We start from the raw sequence: 26193 nt of genomic DNA on the forward strand, positions 1-26193 counted from the left end.
AATCCATTGTAAAGGTTTATTTTGTTTCACCATTTGAAGTTGACGACAGTTCCATTAATATATGAATGATTAAATATTTTCAACAACTTGTTAGTGTGTATTAAATGTATTCAATCTTGGTCATAGTTAGCGAACAAGCACAATTTCAATCTTGCGGCCCACTGAGATGAAGGAGGGACACTCACACAACCCACTCATTGGCCCCATCACTGCAGCATGAACTAACATGTACTCCCTGAGAGAGAGTATACCTAATCCAAGAGTTGTGTTAGAAATGGTGTACCTCGTCTGCGAAACAGTGCATAAAGTCTGCAAGGTATCGTATCCAATTCAGGAAAGATTCTTTGGAAGATAAGGTACTCAGTCCCTCCCTCCCTCTACTCCTCTCTCTCCCCTCTCCCCAATTCTCTCCCTCCCCCCATACCTCTCTCTTTCATTCGCCCCTCCCTAACGGAGAACTTTTTTGAAATTCAAATAACTTTGTGCTTCAGTGGCTCTGGGACTTTGTGCCGAGGTTAATGTTTCACCGGCAGGAACATCTCAAACCAGGTGAAAGGGGGGGTGGAGGGAAGCAGAGGTCACCTCTGAACCTCAGCTTTGTGAATGTCCGGCAGCAAGCTGCCTGGTATCAGTTCCCACATTCCTCTTTTGCAAAAACGCTTCTCCTGGATTGAAATTTCCACCCAGGGGCTCGCTGTCTTTGGAATGGGGCAGGACTGGGGAATGAGTTTTTCCCCTTTCCTCATTCACTTTGTCCTCAATGGTTCCGCCTTTTGTAAACAGCGAGTTTCTGCAACAACCTGTCGGCTTCTTCCATTCCCTGGGCACCCAGGGGGGTGGTGAATTGGATTCCATTAACCCGGGTCCACAAACTCAGGGAGCTGGGCCGAAGCCAGTGCGGTGGTGGCTGCTCTGCTCTGGCAACTCCCGCTCAGGGTGGCACAGGCTGGTTTGAGGGGCAGTGGGGCGACTTTGAAGTTTGCTCTGGGGTTGAACACCCCCCCCCCCTCTCATGGTATTGGTTAAGGTGCTTCTGAAGGTGTGGAGTCAGTTTCTGCTTCCTGAAGGTGTGGAGAAAATTCCCAGTTTCTGCTACTGGAGGATTGGGAGGTGGCAGGAGACATGTTGGGCAGGAGCCTCCTGGCTGCTATCGCTGCCCTGGCAGGTGGGTAGGCCGCGAATGTGTGAATTGGAATCAGAGAGTTTCCTCAGGGTCCCGGTGTTGTCCCAGCGCTGATTTACTGAAAAGCCAGTCAGTCCCCTCCCCCAACACAGGCCCCAACCTGGCGGCAGCCAAGTGTTGGCCAGTTTGGCAGATTGAGCGCCCCTGGCTCTGGGCGAGGGTGCCCCTCCTGGGCGAGGGGGCCCTTCATGGATGAGGGTGCCCCTCCTGGGTGAGGGTGCCCCTCCTGGGTGAGGGTGCCCCTCCTGGGTGAGGGTGCCCCTCCCGTGCCCCAGTGGGTGGTCATCGAGGGTGCTCTTGGTCGTCATCGAGGGTGCCCTTGGTGATGAAGGTGCCCTTGGTGATGTGGGTGCCCCAGGCAGGTGAGGGTGCTCTGTGTGGGTGAGGGTATGATCTGTGGGTGAGAGTACCGTGTGTGGGTGAAAGTATGAACTGTGGGTGAGAGTACTGTGTGTGGGTGAAAGTACCCTGTGTGCGCTAGGTGTCTTTGGTGGGTGTGGTGCCCCCGGTGGATGAGAGTGTCCTATGTGGGTGAGGGTGCCCCTGGTGGGTGAGGGTGCCCCTGGTGGGCGAGGGTACCCTCGTGGGTGACTCTGGCTCACAGGGTGAGCTACGAGCGCTTGCTGACTTCCAGTGCGCTGCCCAATGAAGGGGGGCTGATCTGTGGGGTCATCCCGGATGAACACCTGGCAAAAGTCAAACAAAAGTTGGATAAATACCTGAATGGGAGTGGAGAATGGCTATTCTTCCAAAGAGTAAGCATTTGTGTGATGGGCTGAACAGTCCCCTCTCATATCATTCAATGAAAGCAGAAAGTTGCCAGTGACTGGGGGGAGGGGGGTTGAAGAAATTCTGGACCCTTTGATATTTTAATGAAGCAGAAATGATCCTCATTGTCACAGTTCTCAATCTTTTGTAATGTAGCTGAGAGGAGGTCAGTATGTAAACAGGGACACTGCAGTGACCCAGGACAAATACGGGCCATACTCCGACCTGTACCCTGTGAGGTGTTGGAAAACATTTCTTCAAAGAAGAGGTAATGAAAGACTTGGATGGTTGAAGCACGGTCAGAGTCAGCAGCGGGGAGATATTACCTAACGGGTCGGTTGGGGGTTTTCCAGACATTGTTGACAACAGGAGCAGATGTGACGTGTTGAGATCCTGTGTCACACTTGGAGTGATCCACTTGGTTTGAAAGCGTGGGCTCGAAGCACGCCTCACGCAGGCTGTGGACAAATAGTCAGGGCAGGAAGAGCAAACAGTATTAGTGAGCAGAGCTCGCCTGCAAGAAGTCACCTTCAGCTTCACCCCAGGGTCAGTGCTCCCAGCATGTTCCTGTGAACAAAGGCAGATTACAAGTTGCATTTCAATTGGCAGTTTACACTAAAAATGGAGTACCAGCATTTAGCAAGAGGTGAAACGGATTGAAAGAGAGCTGGAAAAACTCAGAATCACACTCTCTCTCTCTCTCTCTCACTCTTTCCGCACCCCCCTCCCCCCATCCCTTGCAATCTCCCCCCCCCCTCTTCCATCGCAATCTTCCCCCCCTTACCTCACAATATCCCCCCCTTCCCTTGCAATCTCCCCCTTCCCTTGCAATCTCCCCCTTCCCTCGCAATCTCCCTTTTCCCTCGCATTCTCCCTTTTCCCTCGCAATCTCCCCTCTTCCCTGGCAATCTCCCCTCTTCCCTGGCAATCTCCCCCTTCCCTGGCAATCTCCCCCTTCCCTGGCAATCTCCCCCTTCCCTGGCAATCTCCCCCTTCCCTGGCAATCTCCCCCTTCCCTGGCAATCTCCCCCTTCCCTGGCAATCTCCCCCTTCCCTGGCAATCTCCCCCTTCCCTCGCAATCTCCCCCTTCCCTCGCAATCTCCCTTTTCCCTCGCAATCTCCCTTTTCCCTCCAATCTCCCCTCTTCCCTGGCAATCTCCCCTCTTCCCTGGTAATCTCCCCTCTTCCCTGGCAATCTCCCCGCTCCCCTCGCAATCTCCCTTCTTCCCTCGCAATCTCCCTTCTTCCCTCGCAATCTCCCCTCTTCCCTCGCAATCTCCCCTCTTCCCTCGCAATCTCCCCTCTTCCCTCGCAATCTCCCCTCTTCCCTCGCAATCTCCCCTCTTCCCTCGCAATCTCCCCCTTCCCTCGCAATCTCCCCCTTCCCTCGCAATCTCCCCCTTCCCTCGCAATCTCCCCCTTCCCTCGCCATCTCTCCCCTCCCTTCCCTCGCCATCTCCCCCTTCCCTTCCCTCGCCATCTCCCCCTTCCCTTCCCTCGCCATCTCCCCTTTCCCTTCCCTCGCCATCTCCCCCTTCCCTTCCCTCGCCATCTCCCCCTTCCCTCGCCATCTCCCCCTTCCCTTCCCTCGCCATCTCCCCCTTCCCTTCCCTCGCCATCTCCCCCTTCCCTCGCCATCGCCCCCTTCCCTTCCCTCGCCATCTCCCCCTTCCCTTCCCTCGCCATCTCCCCCTTCCCTTCCCTCGCCATCTCCCCCTTCCCTTCCCTCGCCATCTCCCCCTTCCCTTCCCTCGCCATCTCCCCCTTCCCTTCCCTCGCCATCTCCCCCTTCCCTTCCCTCGCCATCTCCCCCTTCCCTTCCCTCGCCATCTCCCCCTTCCCTTCCCTCGCCATCTCCCCCTTCCCTTCCCTCGCCATCTCCCCCTTCCCTTCCCTCGCCATCTCCCCCTTCCCTTCCCTCGCCATCTCCCCTTTCCCTTCCATCGCCATCTCCCCCTTCCCTTCCCTCGCCATCTCCCCCTTCCCTTCCCTCGCCATCTCCCCCTTCCCTTCCCTCGCCATCTCCCCCTTCCCTTCCCTCGCCATCTCCCCCTTCCCTTCCCTCGCCATCTCCCCCTTCCCTTCCCTCGCCATCTCCCCCTTCCCTTCCCACGCCATCTCCCCCTTCCCTTCCCTCGCCATCTCCCCCTTCCCTTCCCTCGCCATCTCCCCCTTCCCTTCCCTCGCCATCTCCCCCTTCCCTTCCCTCGCCATCTCCCCCTTCCCTTCCCTCGCCATCTCCCCCTTCCCTTCCCTCGCCATCTCCCCCTTCCCTTCCCTCGCCATCTCCCCCTTCCCTTCCCTCGCCATCTCCCCCTTCCCTTCCCTCGCCATCTCCCCCTTCCCTTCCCTCGCCATCTCCCCCTTCCCTTCCCTCGCCATCTCCCCCTTCCCTTCCCTCGCCATCTCCCCCTTCCCTTCCCTCGCCATCTCCCCCTTCCCTTCCCTCGCCATCTCCCCCTTCCCTTCCCTCGCCATCTCCCCCTTCCCTTCCCTCGCCATCTCCCCCTTCCCTTCCCTCGCCATCTCCCCCTTCCCTTCCCTCGCCATCTCCCCCTTCCCTTCCCTCGCCATCTCCCCCTTCCCTTCCCTCGCCATCTCCCCCTTCCCTTCCCTCGCCATCTCCCCCTTCCCTTCCCTCGCCATCTCCCCCTTCCCTTCCCTCGCCATCTCCCCCTTCCCTTCCCTCGCCATCTCCCCCTTCCCTTCCCTCGCCATCTCCCCCTTCCCTTCCCTCGCCATCTCCCCCTTCCCTCGCCATCTCCCCCTTCCCTCGCCATCTCCCCCTTCCCTTCCCTCGCCATCTCCCCCTTCCCTTCCCTCGCCATCTCCCCCTTCCCTTCCCTCGCCATCTCCCCCTTCCCTTCCCTCGCCATCTCCCCCTTCCCTTCCCTCGCCATCTCCCCCTTCCCTTCCCTCGCCATCTCCCCCTTCCCTTCCCATCTCCCCCTTCCCTTCCCTCGCCATCTCCCCCTTCCCTTCCCTCGCCATCTCCCCCTTCCCTTCCCTCGCCATCTCCCCCTTCCCTTCCCTCGCCATCTCCCCCTTCCCTTCCCTCGCCATCTCCCCCTCCCCTTCCCTCGCCATCTCCCCCTCCCCTTCCCTCGCCATCTCCCCCTTCCCTTCCCTCGCCATCTCCCCCTCCCCTTCCCTCGCCATCTCCCCCTCCCCTTCCCTCGCCATCTCCCCCTCCCCTTCCCTCGCCATCTCCCCCTCCCCTTCCCTCGCCATCTCCCCCTCCCCTTCCCTCGCCATCTCCCCCTTCCCTTCCCTCGCCATCTCCCCCTTCCCTTCCCTCGCCATCTCCCCCTTCCCTTCCCTCGCCATCTCCCCCTTCCCTTCCCTCGCCATCTCCCCCTTCCCTTCCCTCGCCATCTCCCCCTCCCCTTCCCTCGCCATCTCCCCCTCCCCTTCCCTCGCCATCTCCCCCTCCCCTTCCCTCGCCATCTCCCCCTTCCCTTCCCTCGCCATCTCCCCCTTCCCTTCCCTCGCCATCTCCCCCTTCCCTTCCCTCGCCATCTCCCCCTTCCCTTCCCTCGCCATCTCCCCCTTCCCTTCCCTCGCCATCTCCCCCTTCCCTTCCCTCGCCATCTCCCCCTTCCCTTCCCTCGCCATCTCCCCCTTCCCTTCCCTCGCCATCTCCCCCTTCCCTTCCCTCGCCATCTCCCCCTTCCCTTCCCTCGCCATCTCCCCCTCCCCTTCCCTCGCCATCTCCCCCTCCCCTTCCCTCGCCATCTCCCCCTCCCCTTCCCTCGCCATCTCCCCCTCCCCTTCCCTCGCCATCTCCCCCTTCTCTTCCCTCGCCATCTCCCCCTTCCCTTCCCTCGCCATCTCCCCCTCCCCTTCCCTCGCCATCTCCCCCTTCCCTTCCCTCGCCATCTCCCCCTCCCCTTCCCTCGCCATCTCCCCCTCCCCTTCCCTCGCCATCTCCCCCTTCCCTTCCCTCGCCATCTCCCCCTTCCCTTCCCTCGCCATCTCCCCCTTCCCTTCCCTCGCCATCTCCCCCTTCCCTTCCCTCGCCATCTCCCCCTTCCCTTCCCTCGCCATCTCCCCCTCCCCTTCCCTCGCCATCTCCCCCTCCCCTTCCCTCGCCATCTCCCCCTCCCCTTCCCTCGCCATCTCCCCCTCCCCTTCCCTCGCCATCTCCCCCTTCCCTTCCCTCGCCATCTCCCCCTTCCCTTCCCTCACCCTTTGTCTTGAAGATGGGTAATCTTGGGAAGTCCAAAGTTCTGTCCGTATGTTGATGTTACATATGATCTGCTTCACTCTGCGACATTGACCAGGGAGTGAGCTGAACTGATTGGCCAGAATATGACTTTATTAGTCAAACCTCAGTCCCTCAAAAGTTTAGCTGCAGGAGATTGCAATTCCCCAGTATTGGATATGACAAATTTGAGACAACGGAGGGTCAGGAGAGTTGGTGGTGAGATGGAGGGAGGTGCAGTTAATGTAAATGTGCAAATGACTGATGTTGCCATGGGGCAGTACATGGAAATAGCATAGACAGTGCCAAAGATTGATCCTTGGGGAAGCGGTCAGATCATGGTGCACGATTGGAAATAGAAGTTAATTGCAGGTGATTCCATGGTTATGACTGTATGGTTCAGAATGGAAGCAGGTGAGGACAATCCTGTTGAACTGGAGGATGTGGGGTGGGTAGGGGGAGATTGAGGACTGCAGTCGGGTCAAACTGAAACATTGAAAATGTGCAGAAGAGCTGTGGAGGCCATTTGGCTCTTTAAAACCCCCAGGAGAATTGAGCCTCATTCCACATTCTCACTGTATAAAATTCAGCTTTTAAAAAATGTAACAAGGGTCGTGTCTCCACCATCTTTTCGAGCAGTGAATTCCAGAACCCCCACAAGCTCTGGGTGGAAAGATTATTCAATTCCCCTCTAACCATCCGGCAAATTACTTTGAATCTCTGTCCTTGATTAGGAATAAACCCTCTCTCCACTTTATCCTGTCCTCTTAGTGTTGTGAACAATTGTATTGCCCCATAATCTGCAGCGTTTTAACAAAAGAAGTCCCAGTTGTTTGTTTCCTGACAGGACAAGATCGTGATGTAATAATGATCTTTATTAGTGTCACAAGTAGGCTTACATTAACCTTTAATTGTCACAAGTATTGAGTTACTGTGAAAATCCCCTAGTCGCCACACTCCGGCGCCTGTTCGGGTACACCGAGGGAGAATTCAGAATGTCCAATTCACCTAATGGCACGTCTTTCGAGACTTGTGGGAGGAAACCGGAGCGCCCGGAGGAAATCCACGCAGACACGGAGCGAACGTGCAGACTCCGCACAGACTGTGACCCAAGTCGGGAATCGAACCCGGGTCCCTGGTGCTGTGAAGCAACAGTGCTAACCATTATCCTACCGTGCCGCTCAGATGTAGAGATATGTCACTCGGATAGTAATCCAGAGGTTTAGTAATCCAGGTTAATGTTCTGGGGACACGCTTTCACATCCACGCTGCACAGCAATGTGACTTTTTTTAACTGCCCCTCTGGCAAGCCACTCAAATTCAAGTGCAATTAGGGACGGGCAACACATGTTTGCGATATCACATCCCAATTTAATAATATAGACATTTTTAAAAACGGGATGTTTGCCTTGTTTCTCAGTTCGGACCACGTGGCTGGATGTACAAGATCCCACAGAGCTATATTTTTTTAAAAACTGATAACCTGGATTATTGTCACCTTGCTGCTTGTGAGGCCTTGCTGTGTGCAAATGCACCGATGTTCTTCGCTGACTGTGAAAGACTTTGGGATGTGGGTGCGGTGAGGGTGGGTGGGTGGGGGGGAATGGAGATGAAACAAGCTAATGAAATGTGAATCCTTTACATTTTTAAAAATAAATTTAGAGTACCCAATTCATTTTTTTCCAATTAAGGGGCAATCTAGTGTGGCCAATCCACCTAGCCTGCACATCTTTGGGTTGTGGGGGCGAAACCCACGCACACACGGGGAGAATGTGCAAACTCCACACGGACAGTGACCCAGAGCCGTGATCGAACCTGGGACCTCGGCGCCGTGAGGCTGCAGGGCTAACCCACTGCGCCACCGTGCTGCCCGTGAATCCTTTACATAAACGGCACATATCCGTCCGAATGCACCGTAACAATCTCTCTGAAGTTTGATTGTGAACAGATTTTAAAAGGACATTTTCCTTGTTTGTATTTCCGCATCGTAGCCCCACCCTGTCTGCTGAATGAACCTGGACTCTGGTGTCCAGGGACTGGGAGCTGATCGGAGGGGGGTGGAGGGGTGGGGGACTAAATGCAGCCGGTCTGGCAGAATCTGAGAGAGAGAAACGCACGTCTGTATGATTCCTCTTCAGAACCAGCTTCCAAACTCCTCTTGCACTCTGCTGAAAAGTGGCATTTTCTATGCCCACCTGAACTACAGGAAGGTGGTGCATTCGGTTAAAATCTCCTGAGAGTTGGGAGGGCCAGTATCACGGTGTTCTCCATAGTGGGCAGATTGCCGAGATTATGGGCTGTATCTTGGGAAATGGAGCTGGGATCTGTGTGTATGATAACCTTTAGATATTCCAACTGCTTCATATTCATCCCAGAATTCTTACTGGATGGATTCCGATGTGGGGATAATTTACTTTGCTGTCCCAACACATCCCCAGTCTCCTCACTGCTGTGACTAAAGCATTCCAACAACACTGACTCACTCATCTCCTCCAGTCTCTATGATACGTACTAACCACACCCTGATACTGGGACTCCAACAAACAAGTCACTCACTCCTCAAACTCTCAAAACGGGTCATTAGAAGCCAGTTAAAATAATAATAATCTTTATTGTCACAAGTGGGCTTACATTAACGCTGAAATGCAGTTAACTGAAAATCCCCTAGTCGCCATGCTCCGGCACCTGTTTGGGTACACAGAGGGAGAATTCAAAATGTCCAAATTACCTAACAGCACGTCTTTCAGGGCTTGTGGGAGAAAACCGGAGCACCCGGAGGAAACCCACCAGACACTGGGAGAATGTGCAGATGCCGCACAGACAGTAACCCAGCCGAGAATCGAACCTGGGACCCTGGTGCTGTGATTCAACAGTGCTAACCACTGAGCTATCGTGATGTGGTGGGGGTGGGCCGGGTGATTTGGGGGGGGGGGGGGGAATTTACCTGGTGCCCTGAAGGGTCAATGTCTTGGGCACCCTGGTGTGATCAGTTGCTTGCTGATTTGTGTGACTTTATCTTTATTGGATCTTTCTGTGCTCTTCAGGCCTGTCTGCAGCTATCCAGGTGAGAGTTCCAGAACCGTGGCGAGTTGCTATTCTCTTCCAACCTGTCGTCCTGAAGTGCAATTATGACACGTCAGCCACACAACCACCCACTATTATTTGGAAATACAAGTCCTTCTGTCGAGATCGGATCCTGGATGCCTTTAGTCCCAGCAGCACAGACAATCAGATCAATGACCAACTACAACAAGCTGACCCCAACTATAATCCCTATGTGAACTGTCCGGATAACTCTCGAACTGTGCGCACTGTGGCATCCAAAATGGGCAATGCAGTGACGTTGGGCAGCGATTACCAAGGGCGCAAAGTAACTATCATAAACGGTAAGCAGTCCAGTAAGGAACACAAGAATTTAAACGGGATTGGGGACAAGGAGGCAAGAGGGGAGAAGGTGTGAGGAGCGGGGGCCTGCTCTACCCCCTGCGCACCTCCATCCGGTGCGATCATGGCTGATCATTGTCCTCATCGATAGAAAGCTGGTTAGCAGATAGGAAGCAAAGACGGTGACTAGTGGTGTACCGCAGGGATCTGTGCTAGGGCCCCAACTGTCCACATTACATATTAATGATTTGGACAAGGGAACTAAATGTATGATCTCCAAATTTGTAGATGATCCAAAGTTCGGTGGGAGAGTGAGCTATGAGGAGGATGCAGAGATGCTTCAGCTGGATTTGGACAGATGTAGTATAATGTGGATAAATGTAAGGTTATACACTTTGGTAGCAAAAATAGGAAGGCAGATTTTTTTGAATGGGTGGAAATTGAGAGAGGTGGATCCTCAGCGAGATCTTGGTGTCCTTGTGCATCAGTCACTGAAAGTAAGTGTGCAGGTCCAGCAGGCAGTAAAGAAGGCAAATGATACGTTGACTTTCATAGCGAGAAGATTTGAATATAGGAATAGGGATGTTTTACTGCAATTTTCTAGGGCATTGGTAAGCCACGCCTGAACAAACCAAATAGGAACAGAGTCCCATACCCCCCCCCCCCCTCACGTGAAAAATGTCAGCTTGACATGCTAGCAGTGCCACCTGGGTACCTTGGCAATACCAGGCTGGCACCCAGATGCTACTGCCAGGCTGGCAGTGCCAGGTGCCATCCTAGAGGGCAAGCACCTGGGGGCCTCTGATCCCCTGGGAGACCCCTACGCGTGACGTTCCATCTGGTCCCTGTTTGTGGGAACCAGCACTGAATGGCGTTCGCCCGAGGTCTCCGAGGCAAAGGGGATAGATCCCAATGCCTTGGTTACCTCCGGGAACTGCATATTAGAGTGAGACTAGCTGTCTCGCTCTAATATGCAGATTTGCAAAAAGTGACTGGCTGGGCTTCACATCACGATGTCTCACTCGATCGTGTTAGATCTCACAAGGCACAGCGAGGCGGATGGATCCCGGGAGTGGGGTCTCCCGTCATTTATCAGCCACATTGCACCTTGGCGCGGTGTGGCCGGTAGATCACACCCATTGTGTGCAATTTTGGTGTCCTTAAATATTAGTCATTGCCAACCCGTGGTCAGGCTTTACAATGAAGTGCCCCAATTTATCTGAGACAACTATCTTCGTAGTTTCCTTTTATTTAGATTTCGGACCCTAGTTTCAGATTGGAACTTCTTCACTTTCCATCCTAATGAAGAATTGTAGCATGTTATGCTCCATGTTCTCGAAAGGACCCTGCACACAAGTTTATTAATTAACCCCTTTTCATTGCATAGCACCAAATCTAGGATAGCATGTTCCCAAGTTGGTTCCTCAACATACTGGTCTAAAAGAACCAACTTGTATACACACCATGAATTAATCCATCACAGTAGTGTTGCTAATTTGGTTTGCCCAATCTATATATAGATTAAAGTCTCACGGAGGTGCAGTGATTAGCATTGCTGCCTCATGACGCCGAGGTCCCAGGTTCGATCCTGGCCCTGGGCCACAGTCCGTGTGGAGTTTGCACATTCTCCCTGTGCCTGCATGGGTCTCGCCCCTACGACCCAAATATGTGCAGACTACGAGGATTGGCCACGCTAAATTGCCCCTTAATTGGGAAACAAAAAGAATTGGGTATTACATAAAAGCCTCCCATGTTTGCTGTAGCATCTTTGTTACAAGCATCTTTAATTTCCTGTTTACTTCCTTCCCCTATCTCACCACGATTGTTTGGAGACCTTCAGACAAAACCACTAATGTTTCCCGCCTCTTGTTTCTTCTTAGCTCTGTCCAGACTGACCTATATCTAGATTTTCTGAGTCAATATCCTCTCTTACTATTGAACTGATTTCATCCTTACTTAACAACGTCACCCCACTTCCCTTCCCATTGGTTCGTTGGTAACCCTGACTCCTGAAGTACAGCACGATACGATGACCAGTCTGTGGATGGGAGCAGTGCTGTGCTAGCCTGGTGGCGACTGTGTTAATCAAGATTCTCTGTTTAGTTGGAATGCTAATTTTTAAAAAATGAACCAGACTCTAGTTGTGAATGTAGAAACCAGCAGGATGCTTTGTATTGCGTCACTTGTTTGATTCACGTTTCTCTCTCATTCAGATGCTGACCTCAGTATGGAGCAGACAGCTTGGGGAGATGGTGGCGTGTATTACTGCTCAGTCGCCGCATTCCAGGATCCCTCAGGCATCACTGAAGGTTACGTGGAGTTGCTTGTCCTGGGTACGTGTCTCTCACTGGGTGCGGGTTCCTCATACACTGACTCTCACTGGGGTACGGGTCCCACACACACTGACTCTCACTGGGGTACGGGTTCCACACACACTGACTCTCACTGGGGTAAGGGTTCCACACACACTGACTCTCACTGGGGTATGGGTTCCACACACACTGACTCTCACTGTGGTACGGGTTACACACACACTGACTCTCACTGGGGTACGGGCTCCACACACACTGACTCTCACTGTGGTACAGGTTCCACACACACTGACTCTCACTGTGGTACGGGTTACACACACACTGACTCTCACTGGGGTACGGGCTCCACACACACTGACTCTCACTGGGGTATGGGTTCCACACACACTGACTCTCACTGGGGTATGGGTTCCTCATACACTGACTCTCACTGGGGTATGGGTTCCACACACACTGACTCTCATTGGGGTACGGGTTCCACACACACTGACTCTCACTGGGGTACGGGTTCCTCACACACTGACTCTCACTGGGGTACGGGTTCCACACACACTGACTATCACTGGGGTATGGGTTCCACACACACTGACTCTCACTGGGGTACGGGTTCCTCATACACTGACTCTCACTGGGGTACGGGTTCCACACACACTGACTCTCACTGGGGTACGGGTTCCTCATACACTGACTCTCACTGGGGTATGGGTTCCACACACACTGACTCTCACTGGGGTACGGGTTCCTCATACACTGACTCTCACTGGGGTACGGGTTCCACACACACACTGACTCTCACTGGGGTACGGGTTCCACACACAGCGACTCTCACTGGGGTACGGGTTCCACACACACTGACTCTCACTGGGGTACGGGTTCCACAAACACTGACTCTCGCTGGGGGACGGGTTCCACACACCGACTCTCACTGGGATCCGGGTTCCACACACACTGACCCTCACTGGGGTAAGGGTTCCTCACACACTGATTCTCACTGGGGTACGGGTTCCACACGCACTGACTCTCACTGGGGTACGGGTTCCACACGCACTGACTCTCTCTGGGGTACGGGTTCCACACACACTGACTCTCACTGGGGTACGGGTTCCACACACACTGACTCTCACTGGGGTACGGATTCCACACACACTGACCCTCACTGGGGTACGGGTTCCACACACACTGACTCACTGGGGTACGGGTTCCACACACACTGACTCACTGGGGTACGGGTTCCACACACACTGACTCTCACTGGGGTGCGGGTTCCACACACACTGACTCTCACTGGGGTACGGGTTCCACACACACTGACTGTCACTGGGGTACAGGTTCCACACACACTGACTCTCACTGGGGTACGGGTTCCACACACACTGACTCTCATTGGGGTGCGGGTTCCACACACACTGACTCACTGGGGTACGGGTTCCACACACACTGACTCTCACTGGGGTACGGGTTCCACACACACTGACTCTCACTGGGGTACGGGTTCCACACACACTAACTCTCTCTGGGGTACGGGGTCCACACACACTGACTCTCACTGGAGTGCAGATTCCTCACACACTGGCTCACTGGGGCACAGCGGTTGATAAGGGGAGGGAAATGTTTTTCTGCTGACTCTGTACAAACGCCGTGATCTCACCCACAGACGCCTGTTGGCATTGTCCGTTTCGTTCTGCAGCTGTTGAATCCACTTAGTGACCGGTCAGCGATTGTTGAATATGCAGGAATGACCTGACACCCCCAGTTGTGGGAAATCTCAATGTTTTGGATTCAGATTGAGTAGTTTATTAAGATGCTTTGTTGCTTTCCGGCTTGTGACTATCTGCTGCAGCTGGTGAGCCGGGATTCTGTGGAGTCTGGTGATTGGGTTTCAGTGTGTACCTACGAGGGTCAAGAAGCTTGTTACTTGTCGGAGGCAGTGTTGAGGGGGGGGGGGGCTCTGCACGAGGGAGGCACACACGCTTGCTGTATCGACACTATCCCAGACGCATGTGTCCTGGTGGGCAGGCAGGGCGAGTGTTCTTACCTGAATACATTTGTTCTCAGTATTATTGTAGCGCTGCACAGCAGGAGGACGATTACATTAGGTGACAAGGACTTAACATTTTCATGTCGCGTTTTTAACCTCTCAAAACACTGAATAGTATCAAACAAAGTTGGCCATAAGGGGATTTGGGGACCAGCTGGCGTTAAACCTGGACAAAGAGGTTTTAAGGAGGAGAGAGAGAGAGGTTTGCGGGGTGGTAGGGTGGGGCGTGGGGGGAGGAATTCCGGATATCAGGGTCTGAGCAACTGCAACTGAAATCAGGAATGTTTAAGGTCCAGGGTTTGCTCAACTTTCTTGGCCAGTATCCGATTGGTAACTCAGTTGTCCTCTCTCTCTTGTTCTCCAGGTAGAACGGGAGTGACCTCTGACCTGTTGCCAGGTGTACAGATAGGGAACATGACAGGTACTGATCTCAACTCCCACCTTTCAGAGTAGAACAGGGTCTTTCCTGGGATGGAGAAGAACATTGCATCCATGCAAAGTATGGGGGTATCAATGCTGCATTGGTGGGCGAAGCAGTCTCTTGGGGTGGGTGGAGGTTTCCTTGCTGCATTACTGGGTGAGGAGATTCTCTGGGGTGGGGTTGGGGGCGGGGTTCAATGCTGCATGGGTGGGTGAGGGGGTTCTCTGGAGGGGGGGGGGTTCAATGCTGCATGGCTGGGGAGGGGTTTCTCTGGGGTTGGGGGGGGTTCAATGCTGCATGGCTGGGGAGGGGTTTCTCTGGGGTGGGGGGGGTTCAATGCTGTATGGCTGGGTGAGAGAGTTCTCCTGGGGTGGGGGGGGTACGGTGGGGTGGGGTAAGACGGTTTCAATGCTGCATTGCTGGGTGAGGGGGTTCTCTGGGGTGGGGGGGGGTTCAATGCTGCATTGCTGGGGGAGGGGTTTCTGTGGGGTGGGGGGGTTTCAATGCTGCATTGCTGGGGAGGGGTTTCTCTGGGGTGGGGTGGGGGGGTTTCAATGCTGCATTGCTGGGGGAGGGGTTTCTCTGGGGTGGGGTGGGGGGGTTTCAATGCTGCATTGCTGGGGGAGGGGTTTAATCTGGGGTGGGGTGGGGGGGTTTCAATGCTGCATTGCTGGGGGAGGGGTTTCTCTGGGGTGGGGTGGGGGGGTTTCAATGCTGCATTGCTGGGGGAGGGGTTTCTCTGGGGTGGGGTGGGGGGGTTTCAATGCTGCATTGCTGGGTGAGGGGTTTCTCTACGGTGGGGGGTGTTTCAATGCTGCATGGCTGGGTGAGGGGGTTCTCTGGAGTGGGGGGGGTTTCAATGCTGCATGGCTGGGTGAGGGGGTTCTCTGTGGTGGTGGGGGGTCCAATGCTGCATTGCTGGGGGTGGGTCTTCTCTGGGGTGGGGTGGGGGGGGGGGTTTCAATGCTGCATTGCTGGGTGGGGGGTGTTTCAATGCTGCATGGCTGGGCGAGGGTGTTCTCTGGATTGGGGGGTTGTTTCAATGCTGCATTGCTGGGTTGAGGGATTCTCTTTGGAGGGGGGGTTTCAATGCTGCATTGCTGGGTGAGGGGGTTCTCTGGGGTGGGGGGGGGAGCTGTTTCAATGCTGCATGGCTGGGTTGAGGGATTCTCTTTGGAGGGGGGGGTTTCAATGCTACATTGCTGGGAGGGGTTTTTCTGGGGTGGAGTGGGGGGGGCTTCAATGCTGCATTGCTGGGGGAGGGGTTTCTCTGGGGTGGGGGGGGGTTTCAATGCTGCATTGCTGGGGAGGGGTTTCTCTGGGGTGGGGTGGGGGTTTCAATGCTGCATTGCTGGGGGAGGGGCTTCTCTGGGGTGGGCTGGGGGGGTTTCAATGCTGCATTGCTGGGGGAGGGGTTTCTCTGGGGTGGGGTGGGGGGGGTTTCAATGCTGCATTGCTGGGAGGGGTTTTTCTGGGGTGGAGTGGGGGGGGGCTTCAATGCTGCATTGATGGGGGAGGGGTTCCTCTGGGGTGGGGTGGGGGGGGTTTCAATGCTGCATTGCTGGGGGAGGGGTTTCTCTGGGGTGGGGTGGGGGTTTCAATGCTGCATTGCTGGGGGAGGGGCTTCTCTGGGGTGGGCTGGGGGGGTTTCAATGCTGCATTGCTGGGGAGGGGTTTCTCTGGGGTGGGGTGGGGGGGTTTCAATGCTGCATTGCTGGGGTAGAGGTTTCTCTGGGGTGGGGGGGGTTCAATGCTGCATTGCTGGGGAGGGGCTTCTCTGGGGTGGGGTGGGGGGGATTCAATGCTGCATTGCTGGGGTAGGGGTTTCCCTGGGGTGGGGGGTTTCAATGCTGCATTGCTGGGGGAGGGGTTTCTCTGGGGTGGGGTGGGTGGGGTTTCAATGCTGCATTGCTGGGGGAGGGGTTTCTCTGGGGTTGGGTTGGGTGGGGGGGTGGTTTCAATCCTGCATTGCTGGGGAGGGGTTTCCCTGGGGTGGGGTGGGGGTGTTTCAATGCTGCATTGCTGGGGAGGGGTTTCTCTGGGGTGGGGGGGGTTTCAATGCTGCATTGCTGGGGGAGGGGTTTCCATGGGGCGGGGATTCATGCTGCATTGCTGGGGGAGGGATTTCCCTGGGGTGGGATGGGGGTGTTTCAATGCTGCATTGCTGGGGGAGGGGTTTCTCTGGGGTGGGGTGGGGGGGGGTTTCAATGCTGCATTGCTGGGGAGGGGTTTCCCTGGGGTGGGGTGGGGGTGGGTTTCAATGCTGCATTGCTGGGGAGGGGTTTCTCTGGGGTGGGGGGGGGGGGTTTCAATGGTGTATGGCTGGGGGAGGAGTTTCTCTGGGGCGGGGGGGGGGGTTTCAATACTGCATTGCTGGGGAGGGGTTTCCCTGGGGCGGGGATTCATGCTGCATTGCTGGGGGAGGGATTTCTCTGCAGTGGGATGGGGGTGGGTTTCAATGTTGCATTGCTGGGAGGGGTTTCTCTGGGGTGGGGGGTTTCAATGCTGCATTGCTGGGGGAGGGGTTCAATGCTGCATTGCTGGGGGAGTGATTTCTCTGGGGTGGGATGGGGGGGTTTCAATGCTGCATTGCTGGGGGAGGGGTATCCCTGGGGTGGGGTGTGGGTGGGCTTCAATGCTGCATTGCTGGCGGAAGGGTTTCTCTGGGGTGGGGGGGTTTCAATGCTGCATTGCTGGGGGAGGGGATTCTCTGGGGTAGGGGGGGTTCAATGCTGCATTGCTGGGGGAGGGATTTCTGTGGGGTGGGGGTGGGTTTCAATGCTGCATTGCTGGGGGAGGGGTCTATGTTCTCCAACAGCTCTTGAGAAATTTGGTTTCTTGCTATTTCCTGTACAGCCTGTCCACCTTTTCTAACCTGTACATCTGCAACATTTGGTGAAGATGTAGGCCGTGATTCGCTGGTCGTCACTGGCAACCCACACTTGCCCATGTGTTTCTCGGCAGCGTGGGGTCGGTTCAATGGGAATTCCCATTGACAGCGGCAGGAGCAGAGAATCCCAACGCCAGTGAACAGCACTGCCAACAAACACGCGGCTGTGACGCCGGTGAATCCAGCCCCTCGTCTGTGCACATGTTGTATGGTGTAGGTATAGTCTGTACATGCTATATGGTGTAGGTATAGTCTGTTTACATGCTATATAGCGTAGGTATAGTCTGTGTACATGCTGTATGGAGTAGGTATAGTCTGTGTACATGCTGTAGGTATAGTCTGTGTACATGATGTATGGTGTAGTGTCATCTGTGTACATGCAGTATGGTGGATAGTTTTGTCTGTACATGCTGTATGGTTTAGATATAGTCTGTGCATGCTGCATAGTGTAGGTATTGTCTGTGTGCATGCTGTCTGGTGTAGGTATAGTCTGTGTACATGCTGTCTGGTGTTGGTATAGTCTGTGTACATGCTGTATGGTGTAGGTATAGTCTGTGTACATGCTGTGTGGTGTAGGTATAGTCTGTGTACATGCTGTCTGGTGTAGGTATAGTCTGTGTACATGCTGTCTGGTGTAGGTATAGTCTGTGTACATGCTGTCTGGTGTTGGTATAGTCTGTGTACATGCTGTATGGTGTAGGTATAGTCTGTGTACATGCTGTGTGGTGTAGGTATAGTCTGTGTACATGCTGTGTGGTGTAGGTATAGTCTGTGTACATGCTGTCTGGTGTAGGTATAGTCTGTGTACATGCTGTATGGTTTAGGTATAGTCAGTGTACATGCTGTGTGATGTAGGTATAGTCTGTGTACGTGCTGTAAGGTGTAGGTATAGTCAGTACATGTTGTATGGTGTAGATATAGCCAGTACATGCTGTATGGTGTAGGTATAGTCAGTACATGCTTTATGGTGTAGGTATAGTCAGTACATGCTTTATGGTGTAGGTATAGTCAGTACATGCTGTATGGTGTAGGTATAGTCAGTACATGCTGTATGGTGTAGGTATAGTCAGTACATGCTGTATGGTGTAGGTATAGTCAGTACATGCTGTATGGTGTAGGTATAGTACGTACATGCTGTATGGTGTAGGTATAGTCAGTACATGCTGTGTGATGTAGGTATAGTCAGTACATGCTGTATGGTGTAGGTGTAGTCAGTACATGCTGTGTGGTTTAAGTATAGTCAGTATATACTGTATGGTGTAGGTATAGTCCGTACATGCTGTATGGTGTAGGTATAGTCAGTACATGCTGTATGGTGTAGGTATAGTCAGTACATGCTGTCTGGTGTAGGTATAGTCTGTGTACATGCTGTATGGTGTAGGTATAGTCAGTACATGCTGTATGGTGTAGGTATAGTCTGTGTACATGCTGTCTGGTGTAGGTATACGCTGTGTACATGCTGTATGGTGTAGGTATAGTCTGTGTACATGCTGTCTGGTGTCGGTATAGTCTGTGTACAAGCTGTATGGTGTAGGTATAGTCTCTACATGCTGTATGGTTTAGGTATAGTCAGTGTACATGCTGTGTGATGTAGGTATAGTCTGTGTACGTGCTGTATGGTGTAGGTATAGTCAGTGCATGATGTATGGTGTAGATATAGTCAGTGCACGCTGTATGGTGTAGGTTTAGTCAGAGCACGCTGTATGGTGTAGGTATAGTCAGTACATGCTGTATGGTGTAAGTATAGTCAGTACATGCTGTATGGTGTAAGTATAGTCAGTACATGCTGTATGGTGTAGATATAGTCAGTACATGCTGTATGGTGTAGGTATAGTCAGTACATGCTGTATGGTGTAGATATAGTCAGTACATGCTGTATGGTGTAGGTATTGTCAGTACATGCTGTATGGTGTAGGTATAGTCTGTGTACATGCTGTATGTTGTAGGTATAGTCAGTACATGCTGTATGGTGTAGGTATAGTCAGTACATGCTGTATGGTGTAAATATAGTCTGTGTACATTCTGTATGGTGTAGCATAATCTGTGTACATGCAGTATTATGGATTGCTTTGTCTGTACATGCTGTATGGTGTAGGTATAGCCTATGTACATGCTGTATGGTGTAGGTATAGTCAGTATATGCTGTATGGTGTAAGTATAGTCAGTACATGCTGTATGGTGTAGGTATAGTCTGTGTACATGCTGTATCGTGTAGGTATAGTCAGTACATGCTGTATGGTGTAGGTATAGTCAGTACATGCTGTATGGTGTAGGTATAGTCAGTACATGCTGTGTGGTGTAGGTATAGTCAGTACATGGTGTATGGTGTGGGTATAGTCAGTACATGCTGTCTGGTGTAGGTATAGTCTGTGTACATGCTGTCTGGTGTCGGTATAGTCTGTGTACATGCTGTATGGTGTAGGTATAGTCTGTGTACATGCTGTGTGGTGTAGGTATAGTCTGTGTACATGCTGTATGGGTTAGGTATAGTCAGTGTACATGCTGTGTGATGTAGGTATAGTCTGTGTACATGCTGTATGGTGTAGGTATAGTCTGTGTACATGCTGTGTGGTGTAGGTATAGTCTGTGTACATGCTGTATGGTTTAGGTATAGTCAGTGTACATGCTGTGTGATGTAGATATAGTCAGTGCACGCTGTATGGTGTAGATATAGTCAGAGCATGCTGTATGGTGTAGGTATAGTCAGTACATGCAGTATGGTGTAAGTATAGTCAGTACATGCTGTATGGTGTAGGTATAGTCTGTGTACATGCTGTATGGTGTAGGTATAGTCAGTACATGCTGTATGGTGTAGGTATAGTCAGTACATGCTGTATGGTGTAAGTATAGTCAGTACATGCTGTGTGGTGTAGGTATAGTCTGTGTACATGCTGTATGGTGTAGGTATCGTCCGTACATGCTGTATGGTGTAGATATAGTCAGTGTACATGCTGTATGGTGTAGGTATAGTCAGTGGACATGCTGTATGGTGTAGGTATAGTCAGTACATGCTGTATGGTGCAGGTATAGTCAGTACATGCTGTATGGTGTAGGTATAGTCAGTACATGCTGTATGTTGTAGATATAGTCAGTACATGCTGTATGGTGTAGATATAGTCAGTACATGCTGTATGGTGTAGGTATAGTCAGTGCATGCTGTATGGTGTAGGTATTGTCAGTGCATGCTGTATGGTGTAGGTATAGTCTGTGTACATGCTGTATGGTGTAGGTATTGTCAGTACATGCTGTACGGTGTAGGTATAGTCAGTACATGCTGTACGGTGTAGGTATAGTCAGTGCATGCTGTATGGTTTAGGTATAGTCAGTACATGCTGTATGGTTTAGGTATAGTCAGTACATGCTGTATGGTGTAGGTATAGTCAGTACATGCTGTGTGGTGTAGGTATCGTCAGTACATGGTGTATGGTGTAGGTATAGTCTGTGTACATGCTGCCTGGTGTAGGTATAGTCTCTGTACATGCTGTCTGGTTTAGGTATAGTCAGTGTACATGCTGTGTGATGTAGGTATAGTCAGTGCATGCTGTATGGTGTAGGTATTGTCAGTGCATGTTGTATGGTGTTGGTATAGTCTGTGTACATGCTGTATGGTGTAGGTATAGTCAGTACATGCTGTATGGTGTAGGTATAGTCAGTACATGCTGTATGGTGTAGGTATAGTCAGTACATGCTGTGTGGTGTAGGTATAGTCAGTACATGGTGTATGGTGTGGGTATAGTCAGTACATGCTGTCTGGTGTAGGTATAGTCTGTGTACATGCTGTATGGTGTAGGGATAGTCTGTGTACATGCTGTCTGGTGTCGGTATAGTCTGTGTACATGCTGTATGGTGTCGGTATAGTCAGTACATGCTGTGTGGTGTAGGTATAGTCAGTACATGCTGTATGGTGTAGGTATAGTCAGTGCATGCTGTATGGTGTAGGTATTGTCAGTACATGCTGTATGGTGTAGGTATTGTCAGTGCATGCTGTATGGTGTAGGTATAGTCTGTGTACATGCTGTATGGTGTAGGTATAGTCAGTACATGCTGTATGGTGTAGGTATAGTCAGTACATGCTGTATGGTGTAAATATAGTCTGTGTACATTCTGTATGGTGTAGCATAATCTGTGTACATGCAGTATTATGGATTGCTTTGTCTGTACATGCTGTATGGTGTAGGTATAGCCTATGTACATGCTGTCTGGTGTAGGTATAGTCTGTGTACATGCTGTCTGGTGTAGGTATAGGCTGTGTACATGCTGTATGGTGTAGGTATAGTCTGTGTACATGCTGTCTGGTGTCGGTATAGTCTCTGTACATGCTGTATGGTGTAGGTATAGTCTCTGTACATGCTGTGTGGTGTAGGTATAGTCTGTGTACATGCTGTATGGTTTAGGTATAGTCAGTGTACATGCTTTGTGAGGTAGGTATAGTCTGTGTACATGCTGTATGGTGTAGGTATAGTCAGTACATGCTGTATGGTGTAGGTATAGTCTGTGTACATGCTGCCTGGTGTAGGTATAGTCTGTGTACATGCTGCCTGGTGTAGGTATAGTCTGTGTACATGCTGTATGGTGTAGGTATAGTCAGTACATGCTGTATGGTGCAGGTATAGTCAGTACATGCTGTATGGTGTAAATATAGTCTGTGTACATTCTGTATGGTGTAGCATAATCTGTGTACATGCAGTATTATGGATTGCTTTGTCTGTACATGCTGTATGGTGTAGGTATAGCCTATGTACATGCTGTCTGGTGTAGGTATAGTCTGTGTACATGCTGTCTGGTGTAGGTATAGGTTGTGTACATGCTGTATGGTGTAGGTATAGTCTGTGTACATGCTGTCTGGTGTCGGTATAGTCTGTGTACATGCTGTATGGTGTAGGTATAGTCTCTGTACATGCTGTGTGGTGTAGGTATAGTCAGTACATGCTGTGTGGTGGAGGTATAGTCAGTACATGCTGTATGGTGTAGGTATAGTCTGTGTACATGCTGTATGGTGTAGGTATAGTCAGTACATGCTGTATGGGGTAGGTAAAGTCAGTACATGCTGTATGGTGTAGGTATAGTCAGTACATGCTGTATGGTGTAGATATAGTCTGTAGATGCTGTATGGTGTAGGTATAGTCAGTGCATGCTGTATGGTGTAGGTATAGTCAGTACATGCTGTATGGTGTAGGTATAGTCAGTACATGCTGTATGGTGTAGATATAGTCAGTACATGCTGTATGGTGTAGGTATAGTCAGTGCATGCTGTATGGTGTAGGTATAGTCAGTACATGCTGTATGGTGTAGGTATAGTCAGTACATGCTGTATGGTGTTGGTATAGTCAGTACATGCTGTATGGTGTAGGTATAGTCAGTACATGCTGTATGGTGTAGGTATAGTCTGTGTACATGCTGTATGGTGTAGGTATAGTCAGTACATGCTGTATGGGGTAGGTATAGTCAGTACATGCTGTATGGTGTAGGTATAGTCAGTACATGCTGTATGGTGTAGATATAGTCAGTACATGCTGTATGGTGTAGGTATAGTCAGTTCATGCTGTATGGTGTAGGTATAGTCAGTGCATGCTGTATGGTGTAGGTATAGTCAGTACATGCTGTATGGTGTAGGTATAGTCAGTACATGCTGTATGGTGTAGGCAGAGTCAGTACATGCTGTATTGTTTAGGTATAGTCAGTACATGCTGTATTGTTCAGGTATAGTCAGTACATGCTGTATGGTGTAGATATAGTCAGTACATACTATATGGTGTAGGTATAGTCAGTGCATGCTGTATGGTGTAGGTATAGTCAGTACATGCTGTCTGGTGTAGGTATAGTCAGTACATGCTGTATGGTGTAGGTATAGTCAGTACATGCTGTGTGGTGTTGGTATAGTCAGTACATGCTGTATGGTGTAGGTATTGTCAGTACATGCTGTATGGTGTAGGTATAGTCAGCACATGCTGTATGGTGTAGGTATAGTCAGTGCATGCTGTATGGTTTAGGTATAGTCAGTACATGCTGTATTGTTTAGGTATAGTCAGTACATGCTGTATGGTGTAGGTATAGTCAGTACATGCTGTGTGGTGTAGGTATCGTCAGTACATGCTGTATGGTGTAGGTATAGTCAGTACATGCTGTATGGTGTAGGTATAGTCAGTACTTGCTGTATGGTGTAGGTATAGTCAGTACTTGCTGTATGGTGTAGGTATAGTCAGTACATGCTGTATGGTGTAGGTATAGTCAGTGCATGCTGTATGGTGTAGGTATAGTCAGTACATGCTGTATGGTGTTGGTATAGTCAGTGCATGCTGTATGGTGTAGGTATAGTCAGTACATGCTGTATGGTGTAGATATAGTCAGTACATCCTGTATGGTGTAGGTATAGTCAGTGCATGCTGTATGGTGTCGGTATAGTCAGTGCATGCTGTATGGTGTCGGTATAGTCAGTACATGCTGTATGGTGTAGGTATTGTCAGTACATGCTGTCTGGTGTAGGTATAGTCAGTACATGCTGTATGGTGTAGGTATAGTCAGTACATGCTGTATGTTGTAGGTATTGTCAGTACATGCTGTATGGTGTAGGTATAGTCAGTACATGCTGTATGGTGTAGGTATAGTCAGTGCATGCTGTATGGTTTAGGTATAGTCAGTACATGCTGTATTGTTTAGGTATAGTCAGTACATGCTGTATGGTGTAGGTATAGTCAGTACATGCTGTGTGGTGTAGGTATAGTCAGTACATGCTGTGTGGTGTAGGTATAGTCAGTACATGCTGTATGGTGTAGGTATAGTCAGTACTTGCTGTATGGTGTAGGTATAGTCAGTACATGCTGTATGGTGTAGGTATAGTCAGTACATGCTGTATGGTGTAGATATAGTCAGTACATGCTGTATGGTGCAGGTATAGTCAGCACATGCTGTATGGTGTAGGTATAGTCAGTACATGCTGTGTGGTGTAGGTATAGTCAGTACATGCTGTATGGTGTAGGTATAGTCAGTACATGCTGTATGGTGTATGTATAGTCAGTACATGCTGTATGGTGTATGTATAATCAGTACATGCTGTATGGTGTAGGTACAGTCTGTGTACATGCTGTATGGTGTAGGTATAGTCAGTACATGCTGTATGGTGTAGGTATAGTCAGTACATGCTGTATGGTGTAGGTATAGTCAGTACATGCTGTATGGTGTAGGTATAGTCTGTGTACATGCTGTATGGCGTAGGTATAGTCAGTACATGCTGTATGGTGTAGGTATAGTCAGTACATGCTGTATGGTGTATGTATAGTCAGTACATGCTGTATGGTGTATGTATAGTCAGTACATGCTGTATGGTGTAGGTATAGTCAGTACATGCTGTATGGTGTAGGTATAGTCAGTACATGCTGTGTGGTGTAGGTATAGTCAGTACATGCTGTATGGTGTATGTATAGTCAGTACATGCTGTATGGTGTATGTATAGTCAGTACATGCTGTATGGTGTAGGTATAGTCTGTGTACATGCTGTATGGCGTAGGTATAGTCAGTACATGCTGTATGGTGTAGGTATAGTCGGTACATGCTGTATGGTGTATGTATAGTCAGTACATGCTGTATGGTGTAGGTATAGTCTGTGTACATGCTGTATGGTGTAGGTATAGTCAGTACATGCTGTATGGTGTAGGTATAGTCAGTACATGCTGTATGGTGTAGGTATAGTCTGTGTACATGCTGTATGGCGTAGGTATAGTCAGTACATGCTGTATGGTGTAGGTATAGTCGGTACATGCTGTACGGTTTAGGTATAGTCAGTACATGCTGTATGGTGTAGGTATAGTCAGTACATGCTGTGTGGTGTATGTATAGTCAGTACATGCTGTATGGTGTAGGTATAGTCAGTACATGCTGTATGGTGTAGGTATAGTCAGTACATGCTGTATGGTGTAGGTATAGTCGGTACATGCTGTACGGTTTAGGTATAGTCAGTACATGCTGTATGGTGTAGGTATAGTCAGTACATGCTGTGTGGTGTAGGTATAGTCAGTACATGCTGTATGGTGTAGGTATAGTCAGTACATGCTGTATGGTGTAGGTATAGTCAGTACATGCTGTATGGTGTCGGTATAGTCAGTACATGCTGTGTGGTGTAGGTATAGTCAGTACATGCTGTATGGTGTAGGTATAGTCAGTACATGCTGTGTGGTGTACGTATAGTCAGTACATGCTGTATGGTGTATGTATAGTCTGTGTACATGCTGTATGGTGTAGGTATAGTCAGTACATGCTGTGTGGTGTAGGTATAGTCAGTACATGCTGTGTGGTGTAGGAATAGTCAGTACATGCTGTGTGGTGTAGGTATAGTCAGTACATGCTGTGTGGTGTAGGTATCGTCAGTACATGCTGTGTGGTGTAGGTATAGTCAGTACATGCTGTATGGTGTAGGTATAGTCAGTACATGTTGTATGGTTTAGGTATAGTCAGTACATGCTGTGTGGTGTAGGTATCGTCAGTACATGCTGTGTGGTGTAGGTATAGTCAGTACATGCTGTATGGTGTAGGTATAGTCAGTACATGCTGTCTGGTGTAGGTATAGTCAGTACATGCTGTATGGTGTAGGTATAGTCAGTACATGCTGTATGGTGTAGGTATAGTCAGTACATGCTGTATGGTGTAGGTATAGTCAGTACATGCTGTATGGTGTAGGTATAGTCAGTACATGCTGTATGGTGTAGGTATAGTCAGTACATGCTGTATGGTGTAGGTATAGTCAGTACATGCTGTATGGTGTAGGTATAGTCAGTACATGCTGTATGGTGTAGGTATAGTCAGTACATGCTGTATGGTGTAGGTATAGTCAGTACATGCTGTATGGTGTAGGTATAGGGCGCGATCTATTGGCAGGGCCACGCCGGGCGCAAATCAGCACGAGCCGGTTAAATCTCAGGAGAGGCCGGAATCGGGATCCACGCTGGGCACCGATCGGTTCCCCATACCAGGGGTAACTTCAGTGGCTGGCTGTCCTTCC

The 26193-nt window shown here is 50.8% G+C and overlaps 1 protein-coding gene across 2 annotated transcripts in view; it reads left to right on the plus strand.

Annotated features, from left to right (window-relative positions):
- The first annotated feature begins 858 nt into the window (after window positions 1-858).
- lsr (lipolysis stimulated lipoprotein receptor) overlaps window positions 859-26193 on the plus strand; it is a 47332-nt gene continuing 21997 nt past the window's right edge. Inside the window, exons 1-4 of one of the 2 annotated variants that reach the window (XM_072468829.1) lie at window positions 859-1165; window positions 9201-9542; window positions 11754-11873; window positions 14255-14311. In XM_072468829.1, the coding sequence (XP_072324930.1) occupies window positions 1123-1165; window positions 9201-9542; window positions 11754-11873; window positions 14255-14311 (562 nt within the window). In that variant the 5' untranslated portion in view covers window positions 859-1122. The remainder of the gene's footprint in view (window positions 1166-9200; window positions 9543-11753; window positions 11874-14254; window positions 14312-26193) is intronic. The other variant, XM_072468830.1, reaches the window with a different exon arrangement.

Source organism: Scyliorhinus torazame, chromosome 12 (assembly GCF_047496885.1).
Source record: "Scyliorhinus torazame isolate Kashiwa2021f chromosome 12, sScyTor2.1, whole genome shotgun sequence".
Lineage (NCBI taxonomy): Eukaryota > Metazoa > Chordata > Chondrichthyes > Carcharhiniformes > Scyliorhinidae > Scyliorhinus > Scyliorhinus torazame.